This window comes from Pituophis catenifer, unplaced genomic scaffold (assembly GCF_029215685.1).
Source record: "Pituophis catenifer annectens isolate HBS135680 unplaced genomic scaffold, rPitCat1.0.hap2 SCAF_14, whole genome shotgun sequence".
NCBI classification, from domain to species: domain Eukaryota; kingdom Metazoa; phylum Chordata; class Lepidosauria; order Squamata; family Colubridae; genus Pituophis; species Pituophis catenifer.
This window is the reverse complement of record NW_027256894.1, coordinates 4,861,622-4,883,391: the sequence shown is the minus strand read 5'-3', so window position 1 is coordinate 4,883,391 and position 21,770 is coordinate 4,861,622. Positions and strand designations below refer to the sequence as shown.

General features: G+C 45.1%; 1 protein-coding gene across 1 annotated transcript in view; it reads right to left on the bottom strand.

Moving 5' to 3' along the window:
- IGF1R (insulin like growth factor 1 receptor) overlaps positions 1–21,770 on the bottom strand; it is a 211,533-nt gene that overhangs the window by 64,272 nt on the left and 125,491 nt on the right. The window contains exons 2-3 of the mRNA XM_070953829.1: positions 8,969–9,284; positions 3,485–3,630 (exon numbers count right to left, since the gene is read on the bottom strand). Coding sequence (XP_070809930.1) covers positions 3,485–3,630; positions 8,969–9,284 — 462 coding nt within the window. The remainder of the gene's footprint in view (positions 1–3,484; positions 3,631–8,968; positions 9,285–21,770) is intronic.

The window sequence follows — 21,770 nt, the reverse complement described above, 5'->3', positions numbered from 1 at the left end:
GCTGTATCATGATATAGCGAACTATTAACTCTGCCTTGTCCTCCTCCGAAAAAGCCAGAGTCAAAAAGGCCAAAACGAAGAAGGGTTAATGGGAACAAGCCGAAGGACCTGTTCACACATGCCATCAAGCAAGCCATAATTGGAAGTGTTTAGACCTCTTAGTCCAGAGGTCTTCAAACTTGGCAGCTTTAAGATTTGTAGACTTCAACTCCCAGAATTCTCCAGCCAGCATAGATTCCAACTTTGTTATTCTGCAATATCCTTTTCCTGTTAACTCACATTGTTTAATAAATTAGAAGTAGATTGTCCCTGATAAAGCTAGAAGGTCCCTGAAGTGTCTAGATCTCTTAGTCCAGAGGTCTTCAAACTTGGTAGCATTAAGATTTGTGGACTTCAACTCTCAGAATTCTCCAGCCAGCATAGCTATGCTGGCTGGAGAATTCTGGGAGCTGAAGTCCCCAAGTCTTAAAGCTGCCAAGTTTGAAGACCTCTCTCTTCGTCCTTTCTGCTTCCAAAAGTGAAAAAACCAACCAGCATCAACTCACTCATTGTCCGTACTCAACGGAGCAAGCCGAGCCTGAGTGCTTGTGTGATATACAATCCTTTTCCGTCGAATAAAGTTTCGACCGAGATTAAACCATCCGAGGGGCCTCTTTGGGGAAATCGGAACAAACTCATAATAAACGGGAGGCGGCCCATGGGGGGAATGTTTACAGCAGGCAGCTGAACAGAGAGGAGACATTCCTTCCAGCCTCTTAAAAAGGATCAGCCTGTTTCTTCAAGGACTAAGTTCTTTTGAGGAATTCAGGCATTTTAAGTTTCCCAGAAACTTTCGCTACAGCACTGAACTTCAAAGAAAATCCGAACGGTGTTATTTCTGGGTGGGTTCAGGTGACTCAAGCCAACAAGAATGCCTTCTTTTTGCTGACTTTGCAACGAGGCCCAATTTCTAAGCAAGAACCTTATCTCAGAAAGTCTACGGAGGTTCTTGGTCATCCAGGACACGGGCGTCCCTAAGGCGCTTTTTTTCCAAGAGGCAACTGGACTTTCTGGCGTTTCTTTGAAGACGTTTCGCTTCTCATCCAAGAAGCTTCTCCAGAGCTGAAGAAGCTTCTTGGATGAGAAGGGAAACGACTTCGAAGACGTTCGGGGAGGCTGCCTTGTAAAATGTCTGAAGGGAGAGCAGCCACAAAGCTGCTTGACTTAAAACAGGAGAGGATAACAGGGGGTCTCCAAAGCAGGGGCAGAGACAACTGCGTGGCGTTTGTGGGGTTCTAACTGATGAAATGGGGGCGTTATCAGGCATCAAATCAAATGAATGTTCTCCTTCTTCAGGTTGGGTCAACTGTGTTCCTTCTGAGGGAGGGAGGGATGGGGAGGAAGGTAGGTAGGTAGGTAGGTAGGAAGGAAGGAAGGAAGGAAGGAAGGAAGGAAGGAAGGAAGGAAGGAAGGAAGGAAGGAAGGAAGGAAAGAAAAGGGCAGAGAAGGGCAGGGCAGGGCAGGGGTTGGGAGGGATGGGAAGGAAAGAGGGAGGGAGGGAGGAAGAGAGAGAGAGAAGAGGAGGAGGGGGAAGGGAAGAAGGAAGGATGGATGGAAGGAAGGAAGGAAGGAAAGGAAGGAAGGAAGGAAGGATAAGGGCAGAGAAGGGAAGGGAAGGGAAGGGAAGGGAAGGAGGTTGGAGGGATGGGAAGGAAGGAAGGAAAGAAGGGAAAGGACAGGAAAGGGGGTTGGGAGGGATGGGAAGGAAGGAAGGAGGGAGGAAGAGAGAGAGAGAGAAGAGGAGAAGGGGAAGGGAAGAAGGAAGGAAGGAAGGAAGGAAGGAAGGAGGGAGAGAGGGAGGGAGGGAGGGAGGAAGGAAGGGAAGGGCAGGGAAGGGATGGGAAGGAGGTTGGAGGGATGGGAAGGAAGGAAGGAAGGAAAGACGGAAGGAAGGGAAAGGACAGGGAAGGGGGTTGGGAGGGATGGGAAGGAAGGAAGGAGGAAGGGAGGGAGGGAGGAAGAGAGAGAGAAGAGGAGAAGGGGAAGGAAAGAAGGAAGGAGGGAGGGAGAGAGGGAGGGAGGAAGGAAGGGAAAGGGCAGGGAAGGGGGTTGGGAGGGATGGGAAGGAAGGAAGGGAAAGGCGGGTGGGAGGGATGGGAAAGGAAGAGAGGGAGGGAAGAAAGAGAAAAAAGGAAGGAAGGAAGGAAGGAAGGAAGGAAGGAAGGAAGGAAGGAAGGAAGAAAGAAAGAAAGAAAGAAAGAAAGAAAGAAAGAAAGAAAGAAAGAAAGAAAGAAAGAAAGAAAGAAAGAAAGAAAGAAAGAAAGAAAGAAAGAAAGAAAGAAAGAAAGAAAGAAAGAAAGAGACAGACAGTTGGAATTTTCCCAGAAGGTGACTCATCACTCTGACAAATCGTTAACTGAACACTCATTTTCTGTTAAGACATGTACTAGACATGGCCAACTCAGCTCTGAGAAATACCAAGGTGGGAAGTCTGGTGCCAGGGTTTGAAGAGGGCATCATGTAGACTGCAGAGAAATATTTGCCACTGGGCAAATAATTAGATTCACTGATGTGCCACCCAACACGAGGGAGACAATACAAATTTAGAAAACCCCTAAACCTTATCAAGACTACCAGTAAGCCCTCTTCTCTCTTTCCTCCCGGAACTCTGATCCTGCTGCAATGCTACCTTGGGAATTCGTTGGGATTACCTGCGGAAAACCTCTCCTGCGAAACACAAGGTGTTTTCCATGGGAAGTGAAAAGCATTCTCCAAAGCTGGTACTTTATTACTTAATTTGTTTTGTTGTTTTGAAAAAAACCCAACGTATTTTTAACCACTGAGTAGCCAAAGGGAAAAGGACAATTACAATTGATCATGAATGAAATGCAGGGTTGACATATCTAACATACTCTGCCGTTTATTTAAGTATGTCTGTCTTGCAGCTTCAGAATGTCCCCTCCAGGCATCATGTATGCATTTTAACACGCTTCCCATGTGTTCCAGAGTGGAGTGAGAGCAGTTGGGGAAACCATAAAACTCCATCCATGGTTCCTTTAGAAGCTCATATAGGGGTTGTCACAGTCAACCAGGGTTACCAACTCTTTAAGTAAAGGTAAAGGTTCCCCTCGCACATATGTGCTAGTTGTTCCCAACTCTAGGGGGCAGTGCTCACTTCCGTTTCAAAGCCGAAGAGCCAGCGCTGTCCGAAGACGTCTCCAGGGTCATGTGACCGGCATGACTCAACGCCAAAGGCGCACGGAACGCTGTTCCCTTCCCACCAAAGGTGGTCCCTATTTTTCTACTTGCATTTTTTTATGTGCTTTCGAACTGCTAGGTTGGCAGAAGCTGTGACAAGGAACGGGAGCTCACCCCGTTACGCAGCACCAGGGATTCGAACCACTGAACTGCCAACCTTTCGATCGACAAGCTCAGTGTCTTAGCCACTGAGCCACCGCGTCCCCTCACCAACTCTTTTTGCTCTCCCAATCCAGTGTAAACTTACTCCCACGGCGGATGTTGATAAGAAGGTTCCCTCTAATTTCGGTGCATCCCTGGAGCGTCTGTGCCGAGGTGACGGAGTCGATCATCATGATTTTGTCATCTGCGCACACTTTGGGGCAGGGTCCCTCACAAGGGCTGCAGAACATGCTGGTAAAAGACAAAGGATAGGAAGAGATGAGCATGAATGACCCTTTCATGAGCCATGGTGGCGCAGCGGTTAGAATGCAGTATTGCAGGCTAATTCTGCCAACTGCCAGCAGTTCGATCCTGATCAGCTCAAGGTTGATTCCATCCTTCCGAGGTCTGTAAAATCAGGATCCAGATGGTTGGGGGACAATATGCTGACCCTGTAAACCGCTTAGAGAGGGCTGTAAAGCACTGTGAAGCGGTATATAAGTCTTATTGCTATTGCGATTGCTATGCTATCCTGGCAGGATCTTTTACGCCAGCACACCCCTAAGTCTAAAGAGCGCTTCTTGCAACATTATTTGTTAGGTTCTAACTTGCAGCTGGTGAAATGGATTGCTAAATTTGCTATAAAATTGATGGAAAAAAGGACAAAGTTGGTGCAGCAGAATAGGGTAGGATTGCAGGAAAGAGCATTTGACTTAATAATGTAATTCTAGTAGTAGTTTTAAGACCGATCGGGTAGATGCAAGGGTGACATTGTAATATAATTTTAATCATATTTAATTTGTATCTCAAATTATTGTATTCTATTCTGATTTTATTTTAGATTGTATTTTACTCTAATTTCATTTTAAATGAAATTTAAAATGAACACATTTTAAATCGTGTTTTATTCCTATTCCAATTTCATCTTAAATTGTTTCTACCAAATTTTTGTAGTAATTGTTTCTGGAGCTCTGCACTTTTGATATGGCCCAAGGGCTAATCAATAAATAAAGACTAAGACTAAGACTAAGACTAAGCTATCCTGTCCTGTCCTGTCCTGTCCTGTCCTGTCCTATCCCTATCCTTATCCCTATTCCTATTCCTTTTCTATTGCCATGGTAGCTCAGTGGTTAGAATGCGGTACTGCAGGCTATTTCTGCTGACTGCCGGCTGCCTGCAATTTGGCAGTTCGAATCTCACCAGGCTCAAGGTTGACTCAGCTTTCCATCCTTCCAAGGTCGGTAAAATGAGGACCCGGATTATTGGGGGACAATATGCTGACTCTGTAAACCGCTTAGAGAGGGCTGTAAAGCAGTACAAAGCGGTATATAAATTTAGATGCTATTGCTATTCCTGAGGGGATCTTTCTAACAAAGTATGATTGGGCAACCCAACCTAGAGGTAAGGACATTTCTTGAGAGTGAGAAAAATTAATCCATGGAATAAGCTTGCTGCTTGAAATTGTGGGTGTTCCATTTCTGGAGGTTTTTAAGAAAAAAACTGAACAACCATTTGTCCAGAATGATGTAAGGTCTCCTGCCTTGGGCAAAGGGTTGGTCTAGATTAGAAGACCTCCAAAGTCCCTTCCAGGCCTACGATTCTATGATTTATTAAGTATCTTTGGATACAAGATATCCATAACAGAATGGATGTGTTCAGGGGTGAAATGCTCCTGGTTCGGACCGGGTCACCCAATCCAGTAGCAATGGTGGCAGGTGGTTCGGAGAACCGGTAGCAAAAATCCCTGTGCCACCACCACCACCACCACCACACCAGCTGAGCCGCGCGATCATCAGAGGCTTTTTTTTTTTTACTTTTAAAAGCATTTTTTTCTACAACCTCTTCGGCTGAAAAAGTTCTTTTAAAAGTTAAAAAAAAAGCGCCTCTGATGATCCCGCGGCTCAGCTGGGATCGTCAGAGGCTTTTCAAAGCATTTTTTTCTGCAACCTCTTCTGCTGAAAAGGTGGTAAAAAAAATGCTTTGAAAAGCCTCTGACGATCCCAGCTGAGTTGTCAGCTGGGATCGTCAGAGGCTTTTTTTTTTTTTTTTTTAAAAAAGCCTCTGCCGATCAGGCAAGTCAGCTGGGATCGTCAGAGGCTTTTCAAAGCATTTTTTCTGCAACCTTTTCGGCCGAAGTGGTTGTAGAAAAAATGCTTTGAAAAGTTAAAAAAAAAAAAAAGTTGGCCACGCCCACTCAGTCATATTACACCCCCCCACCAAGCCACGCCCACAGAACCGGTAGTAACAAATTTTACATTTCACCCCTGGATGTGTTTCATATCTCTTCTGCAAGATCATATTTGAAACATCTCTGGAAGTGAGTTTAAATTGGATCCATTTGGTCATTCAACTTGTCTCCCAGAGTTGTGGATCCTCCACCACTGAAGGCCTTCAAGAAAAAATTGGATAGTCATTTGTCCAGGAGAGCAATAGCACTTAAGACTTATATACCGCTTCACAGTGCTTCACAGCCCTCTCTAAGCAGTTTACGGAGTCAGCATTTGGTCCCCCACCCATCTGGGTCCTCAGAAGAATGGAAGGCTCAGAATTGAACTCTTGGAAGTACAAGTAATGCAACAGAAGTAGTCCTTGACTTACAATCACAATTGAGCCCAAAATATCTGCTGCTAAGCGAGACATTTATTAGTGAATTTTGTCCTATTTTATGAGCTTTCTTGCCACGGTTGTTAAGTGAACCGCTGAGGTTGTTAAGTTAGTAATGCAGGTTTTTAAGTGAATCTGATTTCCTCAATTGACTTTGTTTGTCAGAAGGTTACAAAAAGTGGTCACGTGTCCCCAGGTCTCTGCAACCGTCATAAATATGAATCACTTGCCAAGCGTCTGAATTTTGATTACCTGAGTCTATATTGCACAACACATCCAGATTTCTCTTTGTGTTGCCTTTGTATTGCACTGACAAATTTGGCTCGAATTTAGCGTGCAAGCCACAAGGACAAGATCTTTCTTTCTTTCTTTCTTTCTTTCTTTCTTTCTTTCTTTCTTTCTTTCTTTCTTTCTTTCTTTCTTTCTTTCTTTCTTTCTTTCTTTCTTTCCTTCCTTCCTTCCTTCCTTCCTTCCTTTCTTCTTTCTTTCTCTCTCTCTCCTTCCTTCCTTCCTTCCCTTTCTCTCTCCCCCTCCCCCCCCTCTATCAGCTGATTCCCGGCTGAGTCACATGGTATCTTTGCAATCCAGTGGCTCCCATGATACTTTACATGAATTTACAAGCTCATATTTCAAATGCTTCAGCACAAGGCACTGTTGATACACGCCAGAAACTTTTGGGAACGCACACTAAGGATTTTTGGTCCTTCGGTTTGCAAGCGATGGGTGTGCGATCCAGGGAGACTGGAGCAGGAAAACACATCGAGCACACACACGGGCACAAATGCCACAAGCACACTGGCTATCATTCCCTCTTTTCCGTCCATCTTTTTTTCCATTTGGATAAAATAAACACCTGGCCCTCTATTATTTTTTTTTTAATGAGTGCTTTTAATTGCTTGAAAACACAAGTGGCCAGATAGTAGCGGAGGAAAAACACCGTTTCCAGGTAAACATTCGCTTTCCAGCTGGGGGGCAGAGATCACTGCTTTGCACCTGTATGTAAACTAGAAATTCTTCGGTAGGGAAAAAAAGGAGAGGTGTGTTTGGATAGCTTCACACAAAACAAGGGACGCCAGACATCATCAGCCGGCTCAACTCAACCCAAATAAAAAGGCACCGTCCAGGTCATTAAAAACAATTTAAAAATCCCCGCAGGGAATTCTCCCTCTGCAGAAGAAATATTTCCTTTTTAATTACCCCTGGATCAGGAATGCCGACGGCTCTTAATCAGGCAGCCGATAAAAGCGGATTCGGCACTTATTTCATTTCGGCAGCGCAACAACAATCAATTCTTGGATAGACTGGCGGATCAGTTCAGACTGGAGTTAAGCCGCACCGGCGAATTTTCAAACGAAACCCCGCGAAAAAAATGTGCCACCCGTGGATAAGCTGAAACGTTCGTGTGTTTTGATTTTTTTGCAATTGGCGTAACTGCAGGAGGCACGTTTTTCATTGGCGTTTTGGTTAAAAGTTGGATGGTCTATTTTTCACAGATCTGTGAGCGTATACGGCAGGGTCCTGGGCATCCTGGGAAATGTAAGAGGCTGGCACAGTCTACCCACGTCCAGTGGTGAAATTCAGCCAGATCTATCCAGCTCGCACGATCCGGTAGGGCCAGTGGCGGGAGACTCTGCCCACCCGCCCGGATGTCATCATGTTCCATTTTTGACCTTCTGTATGTGAGCACATGCGTGCGACTGCTCACATTTGCGATCCGGTAGCGAAGGTAAGTGCATTTTACCCCTGCCCGTGTCACTTTGGCCCGGTCTACCCAGTGCAAAGAGGAAACATGGCAGCAGTTTGGGGAGTAGTGTCAAGATGGCCCTGCCCACCCAGTTGGCCACACCCACCCAGTTGGCCACGCCCCCACCGGCCCCCCGAGGTCAACCACAGCCCTGATGCGTCCCTCAATGAAATTGAGTTTGACACCCGTGATATACAGGATACAGGTACTCCTCGGCTCATCTGGTTGATGAAAATTTTGTAACCAGACTCTTCCAGAAATCCTATCTTTTATTTCCCTGGGAACAGCAGTTCAGTATTCGCTAAATCAGTAATCTCTGTCGATTTCACAGGACGTAACTTCAGCAAATTACAGTCCTCGACTTACAGACATTTGTTTAGTGACCTACGAAGTTACAACGACACTGGGAAAAAAAGTAACTTACGACCATTTTTCACACTTGTGACTGTTGCAGCGATCAAAATTCGGGCACTTTGCAACTGATTCACATTTACAACGATGGCAGTGTCCTAGGGTCATGCGATCCCCTTTTGCGACGAGCAAAATCAATGGGGAAATCAGATGCACTTAATAACCGTCTTACTAACTTAACGACTGTAGTGACTCTCTTTTAACAACTGTGGCAAGAAAGATTGTAAAATGGGGCAAAATTCACTCAACAACTGTCTCACTCAACAACAGAGGGTTTGGGCTCAATTGTGGACATAAATCAAGGACTGCCTGTATTTGAAACATTCTTAGAGGCCCCCATTAAGGGTTCAGACTCTTTCTCACCCCCACCGGCAAGAAAAAAAAAATCAAAGCCACTTGCCCAGTGGTGAAATCCAAATTTTTTTTAATACTGGTTCTGTGGGCGTGGCTTGGTGGGTTTGGTGTGGCTTGGTGGGCGTGGCAGGGGAAGGATACTGCAAAATTCCCATTCCCACCCCACTCCAGCGGAAGGATACTGCAAAATCCCCATTCCTTCCCCACTCCTGGGGGAAGGATATTGCAAAATCTCCATTCCCACCCCACTCCAGGGGAAGGATACTGCAAAATCTCCATTCCCACCCCACTCCAGGGGAAGGATACTGCAAAATCCCCATTCCCACTCCATTCTGGGGCCAGCCAGAGGTGGCATTTGCCGGTTCTCTGAACTACTCAAAATTTCCGCTACTGGTTCTCCAGAATCTGTCAGAACCTGCTGGATTTCATCCCTGCAACTTGCCCTTCCTGTGTGTAAACACAAGCATTCCCCATTACCTTTGGGTATCGTTGCGCACAAATCCTGGGGGACACTCTTGTACACACTCATCGTCATGGATCACAAAGCTCTCGTATTCCCCAAGTAGATCCGAGGAAGGGATCCGGGAACAGTTCTCCTTGGTAATGCAACGCCAGCCCTCAAACTTGTAGGTGTTGGGTGGGCAGGTAGGAACACAGGTGCCATCGTGGTAGTAGTTGCGACAGGCCACACAGGCTGAGCTGTTGTGGGGTGAGGTGCAGCTGCCCAAGCATTCAGGGTGACAGCATTCATTCTGGTCTGTACAAGCATGTTTGCCACAGGAACTGGGACAGGCTGGAAAGAGAGAGAACAGAGCAGGAGGCATGAAAAGACTATCTTAAATTGGAAGGAAGGGAAGACCAACAGTTGACATGATTTTAGCAATAGCAATAGCGCTTAGACTTATATACCGCTTCACAGTGCTTTGCAGCCCTCTCTAAGCAGGTTTACAGAGTCAGCCCCTCGCCCCCAACAATCTGACTCCTCATTTTACCAACCTCGGAAGGATGGAAGGCTGAGTCAATCTTGAGCCAGTCAGAATCGAACTCCTGGCAGTGGGCAGAATCAGCCTGCAATACTGCATTCTAAACACTGCGCCACCCAGGTAGACAGTCAGTCAGATAAACAACAATAGCACTAGCTCTTTGACTTATATAGCAATGGCACTTAGACTTATATACCGCTTTACAGTGCTTCACAGCCCTCTCTAAGCGGTTTACAGAGTCAGCCTCTTGTCCCCAACAATCTGGGTCCTCATTTTACCAACCTCGGAAGGATGGAAGGCTGAGTCAATATTGAGCCGGTTAGGATCGAACTCCTGGCAGTGAGCATAAGTTAGCCTGCACTACTGCATTCTGACCACCAGGGCTCTTAAACTTGGCTAAAGTTCATCAGTTTCCATTTGGCTCCTCTTGACATCAAAGGTTTCCCAAAACTAGACTTTTAACAAGGTGTTAACTGCAAAAGGAACCCAATCATAAGGTTGATTCTGGTCACAAAATCTGGAGGGTTAGGAAAAGCAATGGTGAACTACCCTGTGAAAATCTCACCAGAACACTTTATGGCAATAACTCAACATGTGCACTAAGAATGGCTGATTGAAGAAGAGTTGATGCCTTTGAACTGTGGTGCTAGAGTGGATTACTGAGTATACCATGCACAGCCAGGGTAACTAACCGAGGTGTTTAAATTGTATAAAACCAAAACATCAGTAGAAAGTAAAATCATTAGACCACGTGTGATTTACTTCGGCCATATCAATTCATTGGAGAAGGCAATGATAACTAGAAATGGTTAGGGGAACAATAAATAACAGGCAAGCAAAGAAGAATTTTGCTTTGCAGGATTTGGGTATGTCTAGTTTAGATTACATTACATTAACAGAGTTGGAAGGGACCTTGTAGGTCATCTAGTCCAACCCCGTCCAAGCAGGAGACCCTACACCATTTCTGATGAATGGCAGTCCAATCTCTTCATATGACATGGTTTAGAAACACCGGTGTCCAGGGGAATGAAATATTTATCAAATCTGTAAGCCACCAGTTTCATTCTGATGCATTGCAACTTACAATGATTGACATATCCATGGTGCGCCTAAAGCCACACACACAAAAAGTCACGTATAAACTTCAAAATGCCCATATTATTTAAACGGCCACCTCGTCTTCTTTTTTACTTCCTCTTTTATAATTTCAGCTGTCGAGGGAATGACCTCATGCACAGTGTAACTGTCACCATCACATATTACCCCACTAAAGTAGTAACGCTATTACAGTAGTAAATCAAGGCAAGACAAGGTACATTACAGGTAGTTTTCGGCCCACGACCACAACTAAGCCCAAAATTTCCACTGCAAGGCAGTTGAGTTTAATGAAAAGAAAGACTAGGGGTGACATGTTCCAATATCTAAGGGGCTGACACAAAGAAGAGGGGGTCAAGGTTTTCTCCAAAGCACCTGACAATGGATGGAAACTAATTAAGGAGAGAACCAAGCTAGAACTAAGGAGGAATTTCCTGACAGTTAGAACATCTCCAGAAGTTGTGGATGCTCCATCACCGGAGGTTTTTAAGAAGAGATTGGACAACCATTTGTCTGAAATGGTATAGGGTCTCCTGTTTGAGCAGGGGTGGGACTAGAAGACCTCCAAGGTCCCTTCCAACTCTGTTATTTGGTTAAAGAACATGCTGGCTTGATCACATCAAATCTGATACCAAGTTGAACATCCAACAATTAAAAGAAACTGTGCTTGACAGGGTAACATGGAGAATACTTGCCTATAAGATCGCCAAGAGTTGGGCACAACTAAATAGTTAAAACAACAACAAAAGGTAAGTACATTTGAAGATTATGGGATTACAACTGTGTAACCGAAGCACGTTTAATTACAATTTGCTGCATCAATCAAGTTAATTAATGATATAGCCTCTCAACCACTCCTAGAACGTCCGTAATAGTTTCACCATAGAAAATGCAAGATATATCTCAAACAGCCAATGCAACAGAGGAATAAACTCATACCTAGCCGATAAATCAAGGATAAACACAATATCTTAGTGTAATCTTGTGACGTATTTGGTAATAGGTGCAAGATAAAGCAAGCTATTACTACAGTTAATGGGCAAGCCCAGACAGCCCTTAGGACCGTGATGGCGAACCTGTGGCCTGTGTGCCACAGGTGGCACACGGAGCCATATCTGTGGGCACGCAAGCGTTGCCCTAGCTCAGCACCAGCGCACCTGCGCGCACCAGCCAGCTGATTTTCGGGCCTTCCGGGCCCACTGGAAGTTGGGAAACGAGCCATTTCCGGCCTCCGGAGGGCCTCCGGGGAGGTGGGTAAGGCTGTTTTTGCCCTCCCCAGGCTCCTAGAAAACCTCTGGAGCTTGGGGAAGGCGAAAAACGGGCCTACTGGGTCCACCGTGCCATCACGGGCCAAAAGTGTGGGGAGCGTGGGGGGGGGTCACATGCACATGTGTGGGGGGCGGGGCATGGGGTGACATTGAATTATGGGTGTGGGCACACACGCACGCGACCCCCCCCCACGCTTTTGGCACGCGACGGCAAAAAGGTTAGCCATCACTGCCTTAGGATAATCAGATGCTAACCGACAATATCTTCAAGAATCTGAAAACATACTTTTAATAATCAGCCCAGAATTTAAAACTACTATCCTTTGAAGGTCCATGTTTAAAAAGTTGGATCCCAATTGATACAGCAACCAAAGCTAATAAAAACACACTCGCTTTTATCTTGAACATCCAAAAGCAATAAGGACTCCAGCATCTTCCAGAAGCTGCTTATGTGGTCCTCAAAGCCCTTCTTTCTCCTCCCCAAAACCCCCCTTCATTCTATCATTGATTATATTGCCTAATATAATCTGTCAAACTCGTGGCCCGTGGGCTGGACGTGTCACGTGCTGGCCACACCCACGCCCAGTTTAGTGAAGGGGGGGGAAATCCCAGTATGTCATGTGACGATGCTGTGACGACGCGAGTTTGATACCCCTTGCTTAGTTGGGATAACAAAGCATCTACAAGAAAACAACCAAGCTCAGAGACATCATGGGCCCCAGTCCTCCTCCTCCCCCTCCCTTCTACCACTGATGTTATTACCTAGTTGGGTAATGAAACGTTTGCAAGAAATCCACCCAGCTCAGAGCGCACCAACGACCCCAAATTCAATCCTAAACTGCAAATATTCTCTTCTACTGCTTGTTTTTTCAGCTACTTATCCCAGAGATGCCAAAGACTGAATAAAATATGGGAATAAAAGTCTTAGGAATTTTATGCCTATGAAACATGCGCTCTACCGCAAAACTATGTTTGCTCATGACAACAAAAGAACCAGCGGCCTCTTCCTGACCCTTCCCACCTTTGAGAAGCAGCAATGATTGTGATATCGCACCAACCTAGCTGCAAGTGGCTTCTGGCTTTTATTTTTATTTCAAGCTAAAGATACGCAATGGCCATTTCAATCAGAAAAAAGTTGGAAGGGACCTCGGATGTCTCCTAGTCTCCAAGCAAGAAACCCTATACCCGTGATGACGAACCTATGGCATGCGTGCCACAGGTGGCATGCGGAGCCATATCTGAGGGCACACGAGCGTTGCCCTAGCTCAGCTCCAGTACACATGCGTGCGCCGCCCAGCTGATTTTCGGGCCTTCCGGGCCATCGGAAGTCAGGAAATGGGCTGTTTCCGGCTTCTGAAGGGCCTCCGGGGGATGGGGAAGTCCGTTTTCACCCTCCCCAGGCTCCTAGAAAGTATCTGGAACCTGAGGAGGCCGAAAAACAGGCCTTCCGGGCCCATTGGAAGTCAGAAAACAAGCCGTTTCCGGCTTCTGGAGGGCCTCTCGGAGGTGGGAAAGTCTGGGTTTTTTAAAATTAATTAATTAATTTATTTTAATTTGATTTATATGCCGCCCTTCTCTGGAGACTCAGGGCGTCTTACAATGCGCTAAGCAATTGCAATGCGTTTTCACCCTCCCCAGGCTCCTAGAAAGTATCTGGAACCTGAGGAGGCTGAAAAACAGGCCTACCGGGCCCACCGCATGCCAAAAGCCGGGGGAGCACGGGGGGATCACACGTGCATGCATGGGGGGCGGCACGGGGGCGCATTAAATTATGGGTGTGCTCCCCCCGCTTTTGGCACGCGATGGCATAAAGGTTAGCCATCACTGCCCTATACCATTTCAGAGAATCAGCTGTCCAGTCTCTTCTTAAAGACCTCCAGGGATGGAAGCACCCACAACTTCTTGTGGCAAGCGGTTCCGCTGGTTTAATTATCCTCGTCGTTAGGAAGTTTCTCCTTCATTCCAGGTTGCTTCTCTCCTTGATTAGTTTCCATCCACCGTTTCTTTATCCTGCCCCTCTGGTGCTTTGGACAATAAGTTGACCCCCTCCCCTCCCTCTCCTTTCCAGAAAGGGTTTCCAGAATTATCTGGAGCAAGTGGCTGAAATAGTGAGCTGGTATTGGCTCCGCATCGCAAGAACTCTCTTTGCTCAGACGCCAGACTTGTTTCGCCTCCAAGCGAGATGAGCCTCATTCGATGCCTGTAAATATTAGAAGTCTCCAAGGCTATTAAGAGATTTTTTTTTCAGTAACTCCACAGACAGTAAGCCTTGGAAGCAGATGGAGGACTCCCCCCCCCACCCCCACCGTCAGTGCCAAAACTTAAGATTTAGCATGATAATGAGATTTCCCCTTTACACAAGGATATCAAACAAAGCCATTGCCTCTGAAGGACTCTGCTCACCATATCTAAGGAATATTACAGGTTTGCCACGTGCATTTTATTAAATAAAGAATAAGAAACGGACAGGGCTTTGGAACGATGGATCGCTCCCAAATTCATCTGTAGCCAACTGGCAAAGAGACCCCTCGAACTAGAAAAGACACAGCTACATAGCTACGTTTGTTTATTATTATTATTATTATTATTATTATTATTATTATTATTATTATTATTATTATTTTAATTAATTTGATTTATATGCCGCCCTTCTCCGGAGACTCAGGGCGGCTTACAATGCGCTAAGCAATAGCCTTCATACTTTTGTATATTTATATGAAGTCAGCTTATTGCCCCCACAAACTGGGTCCTCATTTCACCTACCTTAGAAAGGATGGAAGGCTGAGTCAACCTTGAGCCTTGGAGAGATTCGAACCTGCAGTAATTGCAGGCAGCTGGTCTTAATAACAGGGTGCTTTAGACCACTGTACTACCAAGGCTCTTGCCTTGGTAGTATAGTATTGATTGATTGATTGATTGGTTGGTTGGTTAGTTGGTTGGTTGGTTGGTTGGTTAGTTCGATTTATATGCTGCCCTTCTCTGGAGACTCAGGGCAGCTTACAATGCGTTAAGCAATAGCCTTCATACTTTTGTATATACCTGCTTAGTAGGGCTTTCGGGCCCCCCCTAAGCAGTATTCTTTTTTATACAAAGTCAGTTTATTGCCCCCACAATCTGGGTCCTCATTTTATCTACCTCGGAAGGATGGAAGGCTGAGTCAACCTTGAGCCTGGCGAGAATTGAACTCGCAGTAATTGCAGGCAGCTGGTGCTACTTAACAACGCTTTAGTCTGCTGCGCCACCAAGGCTTTTTAAGTGAGAATTGGGTAGTTTTCTGGAAAGTCCACAAACTGGGTCAAATTCATAAATATTTCCAGCACAAAACTACCTCCCCCACCCCACCCCGAGTTCAAAACAGCGATGACAACTTTCGATTAGGCTTCAAATCTTACCAGATACGTTCTGACACTGACACATCCATTCCCCCCCAAGTGCTTCCAAGCATCAGAAGTCCTAATGATCATTAGGACATTTAGATTAAAACAACCTAATCTAATCTCATCGGAAAGTAATCGAGGAGAGAAGCAGCCTAGAAAGGAGGAAAAACGATGAGAATAATCAACCAGTGGAAGGGCTGGGCTTCAGAAGTTGTGGGTAATTACTGGAGGCTGTCAAGAAGAGACTGGACAGCCACTTGTCTGAAATGGTATAGGACTGTGATGGTTGAACCTATGGCATGTGTGCCACAGCTGGCACACAAGGCCTTCTCTGTGGGCACGCAAGCTGTCGCCCAGCTCAGCTCCACTGCGCACGCGCCTCCCAACTGATTTTTGGGATGCACAGGGGGCAGGAGATGCGTGCATGCACGGGGGGGGGAGCACAGGGGAGTGCAGCGCGTACGTTCCGGAAGTGCAGAAATGGGCCCGTTTCTGGCCTCCGGAAGGACTCCAGAGCCTGAGGGAGGCGGTATTTATTTATTTATTTATTTATTTATTTATTTATTTATTTATTTATTTATTTATTTATTTATTTTAATTTAATAATTTTATTTATTTATTTATTTATTTATTTATTTATTTATTATTTATTTATTTATTTATTTATTTATTTGTCACATTTTTATGTCGCCCAAACTCCCGAGGGACTCTGCCCTCCTGGAGGCGCTTTTTGCCCTCCTGGAGTCTCAGAGAAAGCCTCCAGAGCCTGGGGAGGGCGGAAAATGGGCCTTCCAGAAGTACTGGAAGTGCGGAAACGGGCCCATTTCCGGCCTCCAGAGCCCAAAGGAGGCCGTTTTCGCCCTCCCGGAGGCTCAAAGAAAGTCTCCGGAGCCTGGGGAGGACAAAAATGCCTCCCCCCCACCATGGTGCAGGTTACAAAAAATTTTGAATCCCACCCCTCGTGCACATGGGAGGGGACGGGGGGGGCGCATGTGCATGTGCCAGGGGCAGGGGGGTTGTGCGCGCATGCATTGGGGGGGCATATTGCATTATAGGTGCCAGCACATAAAGAGAAAAAGCGTGTGCACGCTTTTGGCACACGAAGAGGAAAAGGTTAGCCATCACTGGTATAGGATCTCCTGCTCGAGCAGGTGGTTGGACTAGATGACCTCCAAGGTCCCTTCTAATTCTGTTATTCTACATTCTATGAATTGCACTTCCTTTTTTCCTAGGGCTGAAACAGTGACTGGCCTAAGAGCACCTAGCTGGATATGTGCCTAACACAGCACTAGAACTCACCCTGATTTCTAGCCTGCTGCCTTAACCACTATTCCAAATTGGCTCAAATCATTGCAGTTGTTCAGTTAGTATCCTGGTCATTAAGTGAATCCAGCTTCCCCCCCATTGACTGTGCTTGTCGGAAGGTCACAGAAGGGGATCACATGGCCTTGGGACGCAGTTACGGTCATAAATATGAACCAGCTGCCAAGTGTGCGAATTTCGATCCCATGACCATGGGGGTGCTGCAAAGGTCATAAGTCAGGGCCGCCGTAACTTTGAGGACTACCCATAATACTATGTATGCTGGTGCTCTGCTTTGCAGACGGCTGTTTTCTGCTGCCAGCTTCTGCCTAGTTATTCATACCACCCCAAGCTATGACTTTGAGAGGGAGAATCTTGGGGGAATGTTGATTCAAGTGACACTTCAGAAACGATAAATCTAACAAGAGCACACAGAAAAATGCTGACAAAGAAAAACACCATTTGCTGAAGGCTAAGTGCAACCTTTTCCAGTAAACAAGTGCAAGCATTCAATTTTCTCAGCGCCAAAAGACAACGGGCAGGACACTAAAAGGTTAACTACCGTATTTCCCCCAAAATAAGACCGGGCCTTATATTAATTTTTGCTCCGAAAGACCCTAAACCCAGGGGTGTCAAACTCGATTTCATTGTGGGCCACATAAGGGTTATGTTTGACATACGGGAAAGGGGGCGTGGCCAGGGTGGGGATAGACAGCTCGACGTCACTCGTGTCGGGGGGGCGCCTGTGGGGGGCCGAGCGTTCTGCCAGCGAAAACGGGCTCCTGAGCTCCGTTTTCGGTTGCAACGGCCTCCTGCAATCCTCTGCCCGCGGTCCTCCTGAGCTCCATTTTTCCCTAGCAGAAGCCCCGCGGGCCAGTCCTTCGCTATTTCCAGGGCAGCCCCGTGGGCCATATCTAAACACACCACGTCCCAGATGCAGCCCGTGGGCCTTGAGTTTGACACCCCTGCCCTAACCCCTAACCCTAGTTTAAAAAATGCAGCGATTCGCTTAGCAACTTGGCCAAGAAAAGTTGTCAAATGGGGCAAAACTCGCTTAACGACCGACTTGTTTAGCGGTGGGAATTTCGGGCTCGGTTGGGGTCGTAAGTCGAGGACTTGGTGGTGCTGCGAACTAAAGTGCTGTTAAGTAGCACTTAGCTGCCAGCTGTCTGCAATTACTGCAAGTTCAAATCTCACCAGGCTCAAGGTTGACTCAGCCTTCCATCCTTCCGAGGTAGGTAAAATGAGGACCCGGTTTGTGGGGGCAATAAGCTGACTTTGTATAAAAAAGAACATCGCTGGGGGGGGGAGGCAAAAGCCCTACTAAGCAGGTATATACAAAAGTATGAAGGCTATTGCTTAATGCATTGTAAGCCGCCCTGAGTCTCCGGAGAAGGGCAGCATATAAATCAAAACAATCAATCAATCAATCAATCAATCAATCAATCAATCAATCAATAGACTGCTTGACATTGAAAATGCTAGCCTTAATTTGGATCAGCCGGTGGTGCTTCCTGCTCCTAAAACGAAGCGATTAAGGAGCCCATCGGGTGAATTAAACTCTCCGCTGGAGAGGGTGAGTTCCTGGCAAGGAGAGGGCACTGGCTCTGCCAAGACTGGCATTGTGCCAATCACAGGTGGGCAGCACAAGTTGCCAAATATGTGATTTTTTTTTTTTTAAAAAAAAGAGTACTGGTAGTCCTCGACCATTTAGTGAACATCCAAAGTTTCAACGGGACTGAACAAAATGACTTCTAAGCTGCATTAACAGGGATAGAATCAAGATCACGTGAAGTGTTAGTACTGCTTTACAAGGCCTTGGTAAGGCCACACCTGGAATACGACATCCAGTTTTGGTCGCCACGATGTAAAACAAATGTTGAGACTCTAGAAAGAGTGCAGGGAAGAGCAACAAAGATGATTAGGGGACTGGAGGCTGAAACAGATGAAGAACGGTTGCAGGAACTGGGTGTGTCTAGTTTAATGAAAAGAAGGACCAGGGGAGACATGATAGCAGTCTTCCAATATCTCATGGCCTGCCACGAAGAAGAGGGAGTCAAGCTATCCTCCAAAGCACCTGAGGGCAGGACAAGAAGCAATGGGTGGAAACTCATCAAGGAGAGATGCAACCTAGAACCTTGGTAGTACAGTGGTTTAATGCATCCTGTAATTAGCACAGCTGCCTGCAATTTCTGCAGGTTCGAATCTCACCAGGCTCAAGGTTGACTCAGCCTTCCATCCTTTCTAAGGTAGGTTAAATGAGGACCCAGTTTGTGGGGGCAATAAGCTGACTTTGTATAAATATACAAAAGGATGAAGGCTATTGCTTAACGCATTGTAAGCCGCCCTGAGTCTCTGGAGAAGGGCGGCATATAAATCAAATAAAAATAAATAAATAAAATAAATAAATAGAACTAAGAAGAAATTTCCTGACAGTGAGAACAATTAATCAGTGGAACAACTTGCCTCCAGAAGTTGTGAATGCTCCAACACTGGAAGTTTTCAAGAAGAGATTGGATAACCGTTTGTCTGAAGTGGTGTAGGGTTTCCTGCCTAAGCAGGGGGTTGGACTAGAAGACCTCCAAAGTCCCTTCCAATTCTGTTTCTATCCCACTTCAAAGCCTGTCATGGAATTCTTTAACACCTCTCTTCTACTGAAAATCACTAGAACACACATATTCCTTTGTAGTAAAACAATTGATTACTTATGACTGTTTTTCACCGTTGCAGCATTCCCCATGGTCATGTGATCAAAAATTCAGCTGCTTGGCAACTGACTCACATTTATGACGGTTGCAGGGTCCCCGGGGTGTGTGTGTGTGTCACGTGATCGATCCCCTTTTGCGACCTTCGGACGAGGAAAGTCAATACGGAGGTCGGATTCCCTTAACTACCAACCATGTGACTGACTGAACCACTGCAGTGATTCCCTTAACAACGGAGGCACGAAAGGTTGCAAAATGGAGCAAAGCTCCCTTAACAAATGTCTCGCTTAACGACGGTGATTTTGGGCTCAGTTGAGGTCGTAAAGTCGAGGACTATCCCGTAATGAAAACCCAAGCTGGTTCCTTATTTTGTTATTCAAGTCTCGTCCTAAACTTAACAAGGAGGGAAGCAACCTTGGAACGAAGGAGAAACTTCCTAATAGTCAGAATCAGTAACCAGTGGAACAGCTTGCCACCAGAAGTTGTGAGTTCTCCAACACTGGTGGTTTTTAAGAGGAGACTGGACAGACACTTGTCTGGGGTGGTATGGGAGTCTCCTGTTTGAGCATGGGGTTGGACTAGAAGACCTCCAAGGTCCCTTCCAACTCAGTTATTCTGTTAATGGTCACTAAATGAATGGTTGTAAATCAAGGATTATTTAAATAAATAAAGGTCCATTTGATGTTAGTTTTGTTTTCTTTTAGTTTCTTGGCATCATACTGAATTCAAATTAAAATTATGAGGGAACGATAGATAAAACAGAGCTGGGTAAGTTGTGTTGTTTTAATGTGTTTATATATTAGAACAACCAATTAACCAATTTCACTTTAGCTGAAGTCAAGAGCACACAAATCCTGTTTGTACACCGTCTGCTTCTTTGCAAGCATAAATTCCCATTCGCCCTTTTTTGCAAGTACGATATTCATAAAAATACAAAATAGTTAAAATATTCCTGCATAAAAATCTCATTTGGATTTAACAGACTTTCTGCTTTGAGGGACCATCCTTCCCTCCATTAGTCCATTAAATTGAGGGTTTTTAGCTAATGTATTTCAATTCCAGATCCTGTTTACACTTGTAACGAAACTAAGGCAAAATAGATAAATACGTAAATCATTTCCACTCAAGCCCAAAATAAAAACAACAGTGCATATGACTACAGAGCTTTGTGCAAATAAATGCCTCATATAAAGTTTTTTAAAAAATCATACTCTGGATTCTTGTGAATCCATAATCTGGCACACATTGCTTGGCACAAGCAGTTCCTAAAAATAGTATTTCCATCAAAATTTCAGAGGAGAAAAAAAAAAAAGCATGTTTCTTGTTTGCCTCTAACCTATGATCACTAAATTTTTTAGGAAGAAGAGGAAAGACTCAAATGAGGATTGCAAGAAGAGATAGATCCACAAAAGATGCTGACAATCTACTTTTTATCGGGGGGGGGGGTTTCAGCAGAAACCCCCTCCTATTAAAAATAAAAACATACGTTTTATAGATGGCACTTCTCGCCCTCCAGGTTGGCAAAGATGTTTGAGGATATGTCGGTTAAATGTTGGAAATGCCATCAGATTCCTGGTTCATACCATCACATGTGGAGAACATGCCCAAAAGCAAAAAAATATTGGAAATACATAGGTAAAGGAAAAGGTTCCCCTCGCACATATGTGCTAGTCATTCCCGATTCTAGGGGATGGTGCTCATCTCCGTTTCAAAGCTGAAGAGCCAGCGCTGTCCGAAGACGTCTCCGTGGTCATGTGGCCAGCATGACTAAATGCCAAAGGTGCACGGAACACTGTTTCCTTCCCACCAGAGGTGTTCTCTATTTTTCTACTTGCATTTTTTTAATGTGCTTTCGGACTGCGACATTGGTAGAAGCTGGGACAAGTAAATGGGAGCTCACCCCATTATGCGGCACTATGGATTTGAACCGCTGAACTGCCGACCTTTTGGTCAACAAGCTCAGCATCTTAGCCACTGAGCCATGCGGTGGAGATGCCCAAAAGCAAAAAAAATATTGGACAAAAATACATACATGGTTGGAAAAAAATGATAAAGCAACATATTGATTTAAAACCAGAAATATTTCTGTTGGATATTCTACCAGATAATTATAATAAGGGGAATACATATTTGAGTGTACATGTATTAACTGCAGCCAGAATTGTATTTGCGTAACATTGGAAAAGTGAAGAGATCCCAACATGAGGATGTGATTAGAAAAATACTAGAATGGGCAGAAATGAATAGATTAACGCTTGCAATTAAGGAAAAGGAACAAACTGAATATTTTATGATATGGGATTTATTTTATCAATGGTTAGATAACAAAAACAGAAGTTAGAAACAGGGAAATATAAGGAAAAGATTAATGAAATAAGGGAGATTTGTTAAAACAGAGAAGTAAATATTATGATTATTATTTTTATTATTATAGAATTAATATCAATATAAGGAATATTGCTCTAAACATTACGATTACTATCTTTCAAACTATTTATACCCAGACAACACACTGTTGAATTGAAAATGAAACTTTGACATGTTAAAAA